The 13,335-nt window shown below is 35.7% G+C and overlaps 1 protein-coding gene across 4 annotated transcripts in view; it reads left to right on the top strand.

The window, feature by feature from the left end:
• Window positions 1–13,335, top strand: part of LOC127624166 (YLP motif-containing protein 1-like) — a 63,438-nt gene that overhangs the window by 21,561 nt on the left and 28,542 nt on the right. For 3 of the 4 annotated variants that reach the window (XM_052098859.1, XM_052098858.1, XM_052098857.1), the window contains exons 10-18: window positions 389–537; window positions 645–799; window positions 891–953; window positions 1,446–1,565; window positions 1,642–1,818; window positions 2,295–2,378; window positions 2,535–2,618; window positions 2,782–2,862; window positions 11,115–11,166. In XM_052098859.1, the coding sequence (XP_051954819.1) occupies window positions 389–537; window positions 645–799; window positions 891–953; window positions 1,446–1,565; window positions 1,642–1,818; window positions 2,295–2,378; window positions 2,535–2,618; window positions 2,782–2,862; window positions 11,115–11,166 (965 nt within the window). The remainder of the gene's footprint in view (window positions 1–388; window positions 538–644; window positions 800–890; window positions 954–1,445; window positions 1,566–1,641; window positions 1,819–2,294; window positions 2,379–2,534; window positions 2,619–2,781; window positions 2,863–11,114; window positions 11,167–13,335) is intronic. The other variant, XM_052098860.1, reaches the window with a different exon arrangement.

The raw sequence follows: 13,335 nt of genomic DNA, 5'->3' as shown, positions 1-13,335 counted from the left end.
ACTAATTGATAATGAAATTCTTTGGTAATATGATAATGAAATCGATTTTTCGTTATCGATAATAATCTATTTTATTGATTAGTTGTTGCTGCACTAGTTAAGAACAAAGTCATATGTGTGTTCACCGTTTGCAAATCTGGTGGAAAATCTTCGTGAGAAGTTTTCCTGTGCGAATAAGTATGGAAAATCGATGAGTTGTCACAACAAGCATCCACAAGGAGTAATTTTTAATTGACCTCTAAAGAGGTCGTGGGTGCACTATTGAACCTTTCAGCATCTTGTATATTCATAAATAAGATGTATAGAATGTATGTGAATTTATGTATATGTTGTTGTATATAATTATTGTTAGTTATCGTTTTAAGTCTTATTTAATGTCTGTTTGCAGCCCTCCAGTTGGGCCTCGTCCAGGATACAGGGATAGAGAAAGAGATCACCCAAGCCGCACAAGCAGGGATCGAGAGATTTACAGCCGACAAGGCTATGATAGGTCTTCATATGAACGGAGTCTTGACCATGGATCCTCAAGCTATGGCAGTATGCAAATTCTAAGAGAATATATTTGTTCACTTTTAAATTGGGCCACATGGTCAATGGTTTTTAAAAAATGTAGACCTGTTTAAAAGACCTCTTATCTTACGCAGGTGATCGTAGAAGCTATCCAGATGAGCGTCCGCCTCCACCTGCATCACTGCCCCCTCCTGCTCCTGTTGCCCCACCACGGGTGGAGAAGAAACCAGAGATAAAGAATGCAGAGGACATCCTCAAACCCCCAGGACGAGCAACTCGACCTGACCGGGTATGCCATCATTTGTTTCTTATTTGGATTTTTATTTTGTTGTTATTATTTTACTGTGCTTTTGAATATTACTGTCTTTTTTCCTCTTCAGATTGTGGTCATTATGCGTGGATTACCCGGAAGTGGCAAAAGTCATGTCGCAAAACTTATTAGGGTAAAACTATTTCTTTTTACCACCACATTTGCATCTGAACTTAACATTTCAACATGTAGTATTTAAGTACTCAGTCTTGAAGTCCTCAAAAGTCAGTAAAAAGGAACCCAAACTCTGGACAAATTTGTTTTAAGCACACATTCCCACTCTTGCATTGCTCTGGTAGAAACAAACCTTAAACCATTAAATAAAATGTGTTATTCAGGTAGCTTGCTTGAAACGTATCAGCTTTAACTGACCGCTAGATTCTCTTCAAACTGTTGCTGCACCATAATTGCAGTTTAATTGAAAGGGAAAACTGACCGTAGAAGACGGTTTATGCTTATGTTCACTGTAGTGCCCCTTGCTGCAATGCTGGGAATGCAACGCATATTGCATTGCATTATTAATTCCAATCTGATACATTTTGGAGCAAAAAGATATTTGCATTCACATACTTTCCACATTTGCTGCTCTGTCTTTTAACAAGTAAATATGCTTTTGCTCCTATAGGATAAAGAGGTTGAAAGTGGTGGTGCACCGCCTAGAGTTCTTGGTCTGGATGATTATTTCATGACTGAAGTGGAAAAAGTCGAGAAGGACCCTGATACTGGGAAGCGCGTCAAGAACAAGGTTTGAACTTGCTCTACCATTTCAAACGAACAACCTCAACTAATTTTCTCCAACTGATTATGCAAATCTTCATCAGGTGCTTGAATATGAATATGAACCTGAGATGGAAGATACATATCGAAGCAGCATGTTGAAAACCTTCAAGAAAACACTGGATGATGGATTTTTCCCATTCATAATCCTGGATGCCATCAATGATAGAGTAAAATACTTTGACCAGTTCTGGAGCGCTGCCAAGACAAAAGGTTTTGAGGTGAGCTGTTTGTTATTTTATTTACATTTAACTTCTATGGTTGCTAGGACACCTTTCAGCCCTGATTTTCCATGCAGCTTATAGCACACTTATTGCACGGCTTGCTAGCACCCTTAAACAACCTCCAGTGTAAAGCGCATTTAAGCCCAAATATATACTTCGCTTTTGGCACGAAAGGTTAGCATCTCCGTATAGTCGAACGCAAGCCTTTCAAAGTATACTCCATTTGACTGTGCGCACATACACGGGTTAAGTGTAATAGCCTTTCTTCGTAAAGTCGCTTGACCAGTAGCCCCATACAGTCACATTTGACACATGCGCACTTCAAATGCTATGTGATTCCTCTTTAGTACAATCAACATCAGACACACACAGATGACACACTTGTACAGGTACGCGAGGCTACAAAAACTGGGCTGCATGTCATAGACTGTTGAGATACACTGGAACTTTTATTTATTTACATTTTTTTTCAGGTGTACTTGGCTGAAATTACTGCTGATCATCAAACATGTGCAAAGAGAAACATACATGGGCGGACACTGAAGGATATTACAAAGGTATAACGTGATCAGTTTTATATTTTTTAAATAAAATGTTTTAGTGTTTTGAGAGCCCGTTATTTTTAGGATTAATCCATATTCAGTTTATCACTTGCAGATATGTATTACCTTGCTCTTCATAAACCTGACAAATAATATTCGGTTTGTCCACAGCTGGCCAATGGCTGGGAGTCTGCGCCACCCCATATGGTCCGGCTAGATATCCGGTCCCTACTGCAGGATGCTGCTATTGAAGATGTAAGTGTCCCGATGAAGACTTGTGTAACTTGTAAATATTTTTTATTCAATGACATGAACATTTTTATCATGCCAAGGAGATGCCATGTGTGACATCAATTTCTGCCCTTTGTTTAAATGAATTGTAAACATGTGTTTTACATCATCTTGATTTTTGTGATAGGTGGAGATGGAAGACTTCAACCCAACTGAGGAAGAACTGAAAGCTGAATTGAAAAGGGAGGAGGAGGATGAGACAGATCTGGTAGGACCTCTCTTTTCATGCATGCTTTCTATATCCAATCATAGAAACTGCGACGTTATAGATACTTTTAACTTGAATTTTGACCCAATGTTTCACCAAAATAAGGTAAGTACTCTTATGTATCATTAGGGATGCTCCGATCAACCATCCATTGATCGGTATCAGCCGATATTCACGTTCTAAGACTCGATCGGTAATTTAGCAGATCACATAAACCGATCACTCATGTTGCTAAAGACACGTGGCTCCTTTAAGACTTCAGCGGTACTGTAATGGCATCACAGGACTCTTGAGTGTGGGAAATACTGGCATAGTTCTGTAAGACAACAAACTTGATTCAGCAGTTAAGAACAATACTGTAGGAGATGTATGGCTAATATGAAAAGTTTGAAAAAAAACATACATTTAAGAACATATATTTAACATATCAATTAACACAAATGAATTAAACGACTAAATGACATTAACAAAAGTAGCACCTGTAGAGTCCAGAAACATGCGCGCTTTCTCCGCTTTCCTTTCATCTCTTGCCCTCATGAGAGAGCTCGTGTTCAAAAGCAGCAAATATTAACTATTAAAATTAACTTTTACTACAATCATCCAATTAAATGAAAAGGTAGGGAAGGTATTTATGAATATAATAATTCTTTATACAATAGTAGTAAAATGTATTAAATATAATACAATAATAAAATAAGGAACAATAAGAATTATATGAAATAATGACAATGAATTAATAACCAAAACAGATCACATTAAGTTTAATTCCACCTACTGTATAAGTTATCTGTATGTCTTCAGTTTGACACCAAGTTTCTTTTATAGGGCTATCTATCTTTAATATAGAGAATATTTTATTACACTACAGGGCTCGACTATAAGGACTGCCCGATGGCCCGAGGCCAGTGTGAGAGAGCTTTGGGCCAGTTGCTAGAACTATAACTTGCCCGTTCGGGCCAGTGCTCTCTCCTAGCACTGTCCTCGCTCTTTTCCAGCTATTACCAATGTGTAGAAAATAGAAGGAAAAAAACCCACTTAATGAATTTCGTAGCGGGATTGTAACGTCTTTGGCAACATTTTAAGTATCATTCCGTGTTCACAATGCATGAAATCCCCACATTTTTACATGTTGGTGAAAATGAGTAATCCACACATTGGAACACAAGAAATCAACAGTTTCTTTCTATAGGACTGAAAATCCATGTCTCTTCATGCATAATGTCTCATTGTCTCCGTGCAGTGTAGACTATTTAACGTGCATGTGCTCACGTAAAGGGACAGAGAGCTAGTTTTATTCTGTAAAAAAAAACACATTTTCTCATTATTTCGCCTTTAGACCTGAAGTGCCAAATTAGACGTAATAAACTTTTGTTAAACCCCAGTTATACATGTGTCTGGAAATCACAAGCTGCTCAATATCCAAAATGTAAGTATACATTTAATTAGGTAATATTTCAATATGTAATCATTAATTTGACATGATAATGGCGTTTGATATGAAAAGCAAGATCACTATGGATATTAGGATATTATTATCAGAGTTGTTCAGCTGCAGAGTGAAGATGAATATTTGAAACCGTCTACTTCATATCATCCTCATAAAACACCCGTTACATTTCTCATTTCTGGACCGTACTGGTGTTTTTGTGCTTTGTGCATCAGGCTGTGTTGGTGTTTATGTTGTCTGATTTCATGTTATATACACATTCTTAATTCACAGATTAGGCCTAATATCTCCCTAATGTATATTACACGTCACAAACGATTTGGAAGTCTCTTCTCAGGGATTCATATGTTTATTTCATTCAGCCAATAATCCCAACTTTAACTCAGTGATTCAATCTTTGATCCTGTGTGTGAAAACGCAACACATGGCCAAAGTTGCATGACTAAACAATGGAGACTAGATTTTATTGCAATTCATTCTTTGTTGCATACATTTTACTCTCAGTCTGGAGCCCTGTATTATAACCTTATTAACCTTATGTTTTTGTTTAGTTTTTTTTCTTCTTTTTTTAATCCAACTTGCAAACATTGTTTGCTTTGATGTTCAAGTGTGTTTGGAACATTCACAATCTTTTACCAGAGTGCATATTTATATCTTACACTTTGCCTTGATTGGTTGCAACACTGAAGTTTGTGTGTTTATGTGTTGGCCGTTTTATGACATAATATTAGATGTTATTGCAGTTATAAAAATGGCTAAAATCACACTGACATTTAGTTCATTCTTCCAGGTTTAAAGCCATAATAATTGATAGGAAAGATCTTTTTTTACTTAAAGCAGCATGTGGTCTATAGTTTATTGTGGTTGAAATTTCTGGTTGTAAAAACTGTTAATAAAGCATTCTATATGACCAATAGAAAATGCATTACATGACAAAATTCTGTAATGTGAAATGTGTACATTAGATTCATTAATTAAATTGATGTAGCTGTAGCACTATAATTTGAAGGCACCCAATTCGGTGAGCATCGTTTTTAGGTCCATGTTTCTCAATCTAAAACATCCAAATATGCAGTGGTGGAGTTCTCCAGGTGCTAAGTGATTCATAAAAAAATAAAGATTTTGTTTTGTAAGTTCTCTTAAATAATCATGTCAAACCAAAAACCATCCCATTTATTTAAGGAGACAATTATAAGCAAACCATTTGCATGAAAAAATAATAATAATGATGGAAAACCCATCATCTGCACAACAGAACTCTTTGCTTAAAAACACGTGTAAATGGCAGGACGGCTGAGGTTAATATGATGTATTTCTGAATTTATATCTGTAAAGTGCTTATATGGGATTTCATAAGGCATAAATCATATCTTACAAATTATAAATGAGATTCAGTTTGGGGGGACATTGGTTTAAAAACATAATATACTGTATGTAAAAAAATGAATGATCTTTGGACACATTTTTAAAGCCATGATGGTAAAAACAGCTATTTATCATTTTTGTTTTGGGGCCAGTGAAAATATTGGCAGAGCCAGTAAAAATCTGTAGCACTGGCCCTACTGGGCCAGTAGAAAAAATAATTAACGTTGAACCCTGTCCTATACTTGTTTTTATGTCTTATTAAAAAAAGCTTTATTAATAAGCTTTTTAAAATTATTATTATTATTATTATTATTTTTTGTCAGCAAAAACAAAGCAAAGTGATATAACTGGGAAGAGGAAAATTCAATTATTAGTGGCAGTGTGCAGAAAGCTTACATATAGCCAGTTATGACCGAGATCCCGAGAAAAGGTGAAATGATCAGGATCGGTATCGGCCGATCAGGCGACAAGAAGATCGGCTGTAAAAATCCTGATCGGAGCATCCCTGTCTATCATGCAAGTTTCAGAATACTTTTCCAATCGAAGTTGACAAAGATGAAAAGAAAAAGAAAATAACAGTTTTCCTGAGGTGGGGGTTTGAGTGTCATGCTCTAGTTAATCTTTGTCATTAATGCACTTTGTACATGTTGGTATTATTGCGAACGTCTTGATTTGCATTATGTTTTACACTCCATTAATATGGATCTTTAAATTATAGAAGCAAATATACTGGCAACAGCAAATGTTACTTAACGTTATCTAACTTATTAGAGTTTACACAATTTTCCTCTGAAATGCTTCATGTGAACAGTATAATTGTGTCTGTACACTGTAAAAAAAAAAAAAAAAGTAAATAAAAAAAACAAATCTGTCAAATGTACAGTACAATACCAGCAGGCAGCTGTGGTTGCCAGAAATGTTCAGTAAAAACTACGATGACCATCTTTCAGGATTTACAGGATGTAATTTTGATGCTTGTATATTTTAATGTCCTCTACAGTATGATATAACTTGATCCTCCATAACCAATTTTAATGTATCCATTTTTTTATTATTATTTATTTTTCTATTCTTATACCGGAACTGTACAGTGTAAGGAAGAATTCTCTCTCTACATTTATTCTACCAAACCATTTCGATTTTATCTCATATGTGGTTCAATAACATTTTAGCTAATTATTAAAATAAGTAATTTAAGAGTAATTTACCATTTAGAAATCTGCATCTCTTTCACAATAGAATTGTTGAAATATGCAGGCTATAATGGTTCAAATTTAAAGGGTATGGACCTCTTTAATCTTAATTTAATTTATACATGATACGTTAAAAAAAAAACTTTTGAGATCTCTGTTTACAATTCAAGCAGCACTATGGCTGCACCTCATTGTAGCTTTCAGTATTTAAGTGAAATAGAAATCAGACAGTAAAATCTGACAGCAGTTTTTGTTCTCTGATTGCATGCAGATGCAACGGTGTCCCTTGCTGTGACTGGCTGATCTTAATCTCACTTTATATATTCTAAATATTAAATGGCCTCACTAATAGTGAGACATTAGTTCGGTCTATTCACATCTAAAGAAACACCTTTACAGTATGTCTTAATTGACAAGTGTGTTTGTTGGATTCCTAATGACTTGTGCAGCACATCAAGGGTTTTGAAGTTCAGACTTGTAATTCAGCATTAATTAATTTAACAGACAATTGTTTCTGTTTTAATCAGACTCTAAATGAGAGCACCTCAGTTTTGTCTTTTAGGAAGTTCTACACTGAACATTTCTGTATATGTGGCTTCAATTAAAATAGGTCTTTGAGCCTTGAGTGTTTGTCGCATGAAGTTTAGCTATGCTACTTAAAAAGTATTTTGAAGACGTGTATTGATCAAAACCAGTTAACGACTGATAATAACTATAAAAATCATTGATGCAGTTTATTTTTTGATGACATTACATACAAGAAGACTTTCTGGCCAAGATGTTTGATATTTCTCTTTAGTCTTAAAGGCATTAAAAATGTTGAACCATGAAAGATTGTGGGGATGAAGAATAGTTGATCTGAACAATGGCCATCCTCATTTTTTTCCATCAGAAAAAATGTGATTTAAAATAGACTTCTCTAAATGTTGTTATTTTGACTCTTTTACACAGCATGCCTCATGAATCAACATATTTGCTTGTAAAAGTGACAGATTCTTTCAGTTTAACATGGTTTGGGCTGACATTGTTTGCACCCAAGCGTTGCAGCAAGAAGTTTACACACACTGGAGGGTTTTCACAATATCAACATTTCAGTAGTCCGTACAAATAAACCAGTGACGTTTTATGATTCTTGAATGCCAATTTTGATACCACAGCAAAACCTTATACTAACAATTTTTTGTTTGTAGTTTGTTAAGTTCTTCCTCAAATTCTTTTACAACACTTTCTTATGCATCATAAAGTTCAACATTTGGTATGATTGAAAAATGAACTAAAGCCAAAGCGCAGAGTAACTTTTTTTTTTTTTGCTGCTGCCAAAGGCTGTCATTCTTGTCATTCCAACTTAAAACAAAGAGTATGTGAATTCAATAGCATTCAATGGAATAATGACAATAATGTTAATTATTAAGCTATCCACTAATAAGTCACTAAGGACATTATAATGTATTCTTCTTCTTGAACAGCCTGTTCAATACCTTTTTGCAAATTATTTCCTCTTTATTGGCATCAGTAGATGTTTTGCAAAGCATTAATGAATGCTTTGTGGAAAAGTGTGTCAGTACCATTTTCACTGCCCCTTGTCTTCCTCAGCTACACTATTTTAATGCATTGTAGAAATTCACAGATATCTAATGAACACCTGGGATGTTAAGACACTTCAGATCTTTGTAAAGCACTAGATCTCTAACAACCTGGAGGTTCATTCACAGACCTCAGTGCACTGACAAAATGCAAAAAAATCTCGAAGAGCAGTATTTTTTTTCTTTTTCAATATTAGCAGCATATATGGTAATGGTATTTTTCTATTTGTTGATGAAATTATATATTTGTTTATATTCAGTTGAGCGATTGATACTATTACAGGGCACCAGACAAAAAAAAAACAATAAAAATGAAAAAATTACAACGGAGACATTGGCCCCTAAAATTAAAAGTGTTTTTAGTTTCTAAATTACAGAATTGCTCATTTGAGTTGTTTAGTATCTAGATAGAAAACCAAAGAAAAAAGACAGCTGATACCAGACAACATTGATATTATTTTATAGATATACTGTATGTTTATGTGAATGTAAAAGTGCTAGTCTTGCTGTGAATTAGACCACCAGCGATCGCAAGTTATGAAGGTTCAGTATTCCAGTATGGCTGATTCACTGTATGAATCACTGAAAAAATTACTGACCAAGTTCAAACTCCATTCATGAATCTTTTTGGCTGATTCGTTCAAAAAGCCATTTGTCTGAATTCGGACATAATGGCTCGTGCTGTATTTGTTGTTGATTGCAGCGAGCTCATATCAACACATAAAAGCCAAAACATACTCTACGAACAGGTACGTGGATGTGAGCGATTTGCCACAGCATTGCCATTGCGTGGTTTGGTTGAACTTGCTTAAAGTGAGTTTTTGGCGTTACCATGGCAGCAACATACTTCAATTCTCAAGGGGGCGACAGAGTTACCTATAAACATCTGTGCCAATGAACTGGATGTTATGCTAGTAAGTTACTATAAATGTATTGACTTAACCATAGAGGCTTGGCAATATTCTCTTCAAACTTTTGCCCCGCTTAAAAGAGAACTCACTTTAGAAGTAGACAGTTCCCACTAATCTCACTATAGCACCCTTTGCAGTAACGCTGAGAATACAAAGCGTTCTTGCGTTTGGGTTATGAATTACGCCTGGACACATTGTAGAATGCAACGATGTGAAATCAAGCTTACGTTGCAAGATGTGTCTGGATTCAGGTACTTGCATAGAATATGTTTCTGCTTTAAGATACACTGATACACACTCTAAAGATATAATTCGATAACTCACAAGATCAAATCTGACAGTGTTCACGACTGTCAACAATGGAGACTAGATTTTATTGCAATTCATTTTTTTTGTTGCATACATTTTACTCTCAGTCTGGAGCCCTGTATTATAACCTTATTAACCTTATGTTTTTGTTTAGTTTTTTTCTTTTTTTTAATCCAACTTGCAAACATTGTTTGCTTTGATGTTCAAGTGTGTTTGGAACATTCACAATCTTTTACCAGAGTGCATATTTATAGCTTACACTTTGCCTTGATTGGTTGCAACACTGAAGTTTGTGTGTTTATGTGTTGGCTGTTTTATGACATAATATTAGACGTTATTGCAGTTATAAAAATGGCTAAAATCACACTGACATTTAGTTCATTCTTCCAGGTTTAAAGCCATAATAATTGATAGGAAAGATCTTTTTTACTTAAAGCAGCATGTGGTCTATAGTTTATTGTGGTTGAAATTTCTGGTTGTAAAACTGTTAATAAAGCATTCTATATGACCAATAGAAAATGCATTACATGACAAAATTCTATAATGTGAAATGTGTACATTAGATTCATTAATTAAACTGATGTAGCTGTAGCACTATAATTTGAAGGCACCCAATTCGGTGAGCATCGTTTTTAGGTCCATGTTTCTCAATCTAAAACATCCAAATATGCAGTGGTGGAGTTCTCCAGGTGCTAAGTGATTCATAAAAAAATAAAGATTTTGTTTTGTAAGTTCTCTTAAATAATCATGTCAAACCAAAAACCATCCCATTTATTTAAGGAGACAATTATAAGCAAACCATTTGCATGAAAAAATGATAATAATTTTATATTTATTCATTCATTTACATTTACGCATTTGGCAGACGCTTTTATCCAAAGCGACTTACAGTGCACTAATTACAGGGACAATCCCCCCGGAGCAACCTGGAGTTAAGTGCCTTGCTCAAGGACACAATGGTGGTGGCTGTGGGGATCGAACCAATATAATATATTTATATTAAAATTGGATTCCTTGTCACATATATCCTGTGTGTTCCATTCTTGGCTTCTTGGTTTTATCTTATAGTAACGTAACAGATCTCTGCATCAACAATATGTTGTGGCTTTGTGATTTATAGTAAAAGGAATGCATAAAGCAGTCAAAAATGTACAAGTTGCTCTCAGTAGGGTATTCAAATCTGCATGCTATGTCATTCTATACCCAAAAGACAGTGTCATGTAGAGGACCGTTTATCAGTCGAGTTTCTGTGAGCTCACTGTTGCCTTGTTGTGATTTATTAATTGTCTCTTTTCAAGCTATTCTCTTATCATCCAAAGCATCATCATTGCTCCCCAGCCCCTATTCTGTACCTGTTCTCTCTCTGTCGCTCTGTCACACTGTCTGTCCCCTCTGTCCCTCATCACCTGAGGATTAACAGCCGGAGTGTCTCTCTGTAATATAGGGATACCTTCCGAAAAGCAAATGGGAGATGGACACTTCAGAAGCAAAACTCGGTAGGTATTTCTTTCTTTTGTTATATTTACTTTACCGTTTATTTGGTTTCATTTTTTTAAGGATACTTTTTCACGAAATATCAACAACATTATCTATTTGACCTGCAAATTTTGTATTGTCTTTATTTTATATACACACAGTGACCAATTTATTAGGTACACCTGTACACCACCTTATTCATGTGATTATCTAATCAGCAAATCTTGTGGCAGCAGTTCAGAGCATAAAATTGTGCAGACACTGGTCAGTTAATGTTCACATCACATGGATCTCAGTGATTTAGACTGTGGCATTATTGTTGGTGCCAGATGGGCTGCTTTGAGTATTTTGTAACCGCTAATCTCCTGGGATTTTCACATGCAACAGTCTATAGAATTTACTCAGAATGTTGCCAAAAACCAATATCATCCTGTGAGTGAAAGGCTACGGTAAATCTGATAACCCCTCTGTACAATTGTAGTGAGCTCAATAGCATCTCAGAATGCACAACATGTCGCACCTTGAGGTGGATGGGCTACAACAGCAGAAGACCATGTCTGTTTCCACTTCTGTCAGCCAGGAACAGAAAGCTGAGGCTGCAGTGAGCCTACTGTCTTTGTACCCCTGCCTGGTTTGATGAATCTCGATGTCTGCTTTGTTTTTCCAGTCTTAATCTACTGTTGTAGCCCATTTGCTCCTGACCTGTATCTGCATAGTTTTATGCATTACACTGCTGCCATACTATTGGCTGATTAGATAATCGCATGAATAAGTAGGTGTGCAAGTGTACCTAATGAAGTGGTAACTGGGTGTACATACTGTTTATAATATATATGTGTGTGTGTGTGTGTGTGTGTATTATATACACTGGTGGCCAAAAGTTTGGAATAATGTACAGATTTTGCTGTTTTGGTAGGAAGTTCTTACTTTAATTCACCAAAGTGTCATTCAACTGATCACAAAGTATAATCAGGACAATACTGATGTAAAAAACATTTAAAAAAAAAAGTAATTTTCAGCCCCATTTCCTGCAGCCATCAATCCAACACCTTATACTTGAGTAATTATGCTAAATTGCTAATTTGGTACTAGAAATAAATCACTTGCCATTATATTAAACACCGTTGAAAGCTATTTGGTTCATTAAATGAAGCTTATCATTGTCTTTGTATTTGTTTTTGAGTTGCCACACTATGTAATAGACTGGCATGTCTTAAGGACAATATAAGGTAAAAAATGACAAAAAAGAAACCGCTTTCTGTCAGTCAATCATTGTTTTGAGGAATGAAGGCTATACAATGCTTGAAATTGTCAGAACAACTGAAGGTTTCATACAAAGGTGTACACTAGTCTTCAAAGACAAAAGACAACTGGCTCTAACAAGGACAGAAAGAGATGTGGAAGGCCAGATGTACAACTAAACAAGAGGATAAGTGCATCAGTGTCACTAGTTTGAGAAATAGATGCCTCACATGACCTCAGCTGACAGCTTCATTGAATTCTACCCGCTCAACACCAGTTTCATGTACAACAGTAAAGAGAAGATTCAGGGGTCCAGGCCTTATGCAAAGAATTGCAAAGAAAAAGCCACTTTTGAAACAGAAAAACAAAAAGAAAATGTTAGAGTGGGCAAAGAAACACAGACATTGGACAACAGATAATTGGAAAAGAGTGTTATGGATCTTAAACCAATTGAGCTTTTGTGGGATCAGCTAGACTGTAAGGTGCGTGAGAAGTGCCCAGAAATACAGCCACATCTATGGCAAGTGCTACAGGAAGTGTGGGGTGAAATGTCACATGAGTATCTGGACAAACCGACAGCTAGAGTGCCAAGGATCTGCAAAGCTGTCATTTTTCAGGTTATTAATGTCCTGACTATACATTGTGATCAGTTAAATGCCACTTTGGTGAATACAAGTAACAATTTATTTCCATAAGAGCAAAATCTGTACATTATTCCAAAGCTTTGGCCACCAGTGTATGTATATATGGAGTATATACACTGCCTGGCCAAAAAAAAGTATGTTTGGATTTAAATAAGTTATTTTCATTGGTCAGATCTAGGCACAGCAGTGTTATGCGGCAAGAAAAGGAAGTCAGTTGAGTACCTGAATGTATTGAATGACCAGGTTATCCCATGAATGGATTTTTTCTTCCCTGACATTACGGGCATTATCCAGGACGACAAT

The sequence above is a fragment of the Xyrauchen texanus genome, chromosome 30 (assembly GCF_025860055.1).
Source record: "Xyrauchen texanus isolate HMW12.3.18 chromosome 30, RBS_HiC_50CHRs, whole genome shotgun sequence".
Classification (NCBI taxonomy): Eukaryota; Metazoa; Chordata; class Actinopteri; order Cypriniformes; family Catostomidae; genus Xyrauchen; species Xyrauchen texanus.
This window is presented reverse-complemented; position numbering and strand designations above follow the sequence as displayed.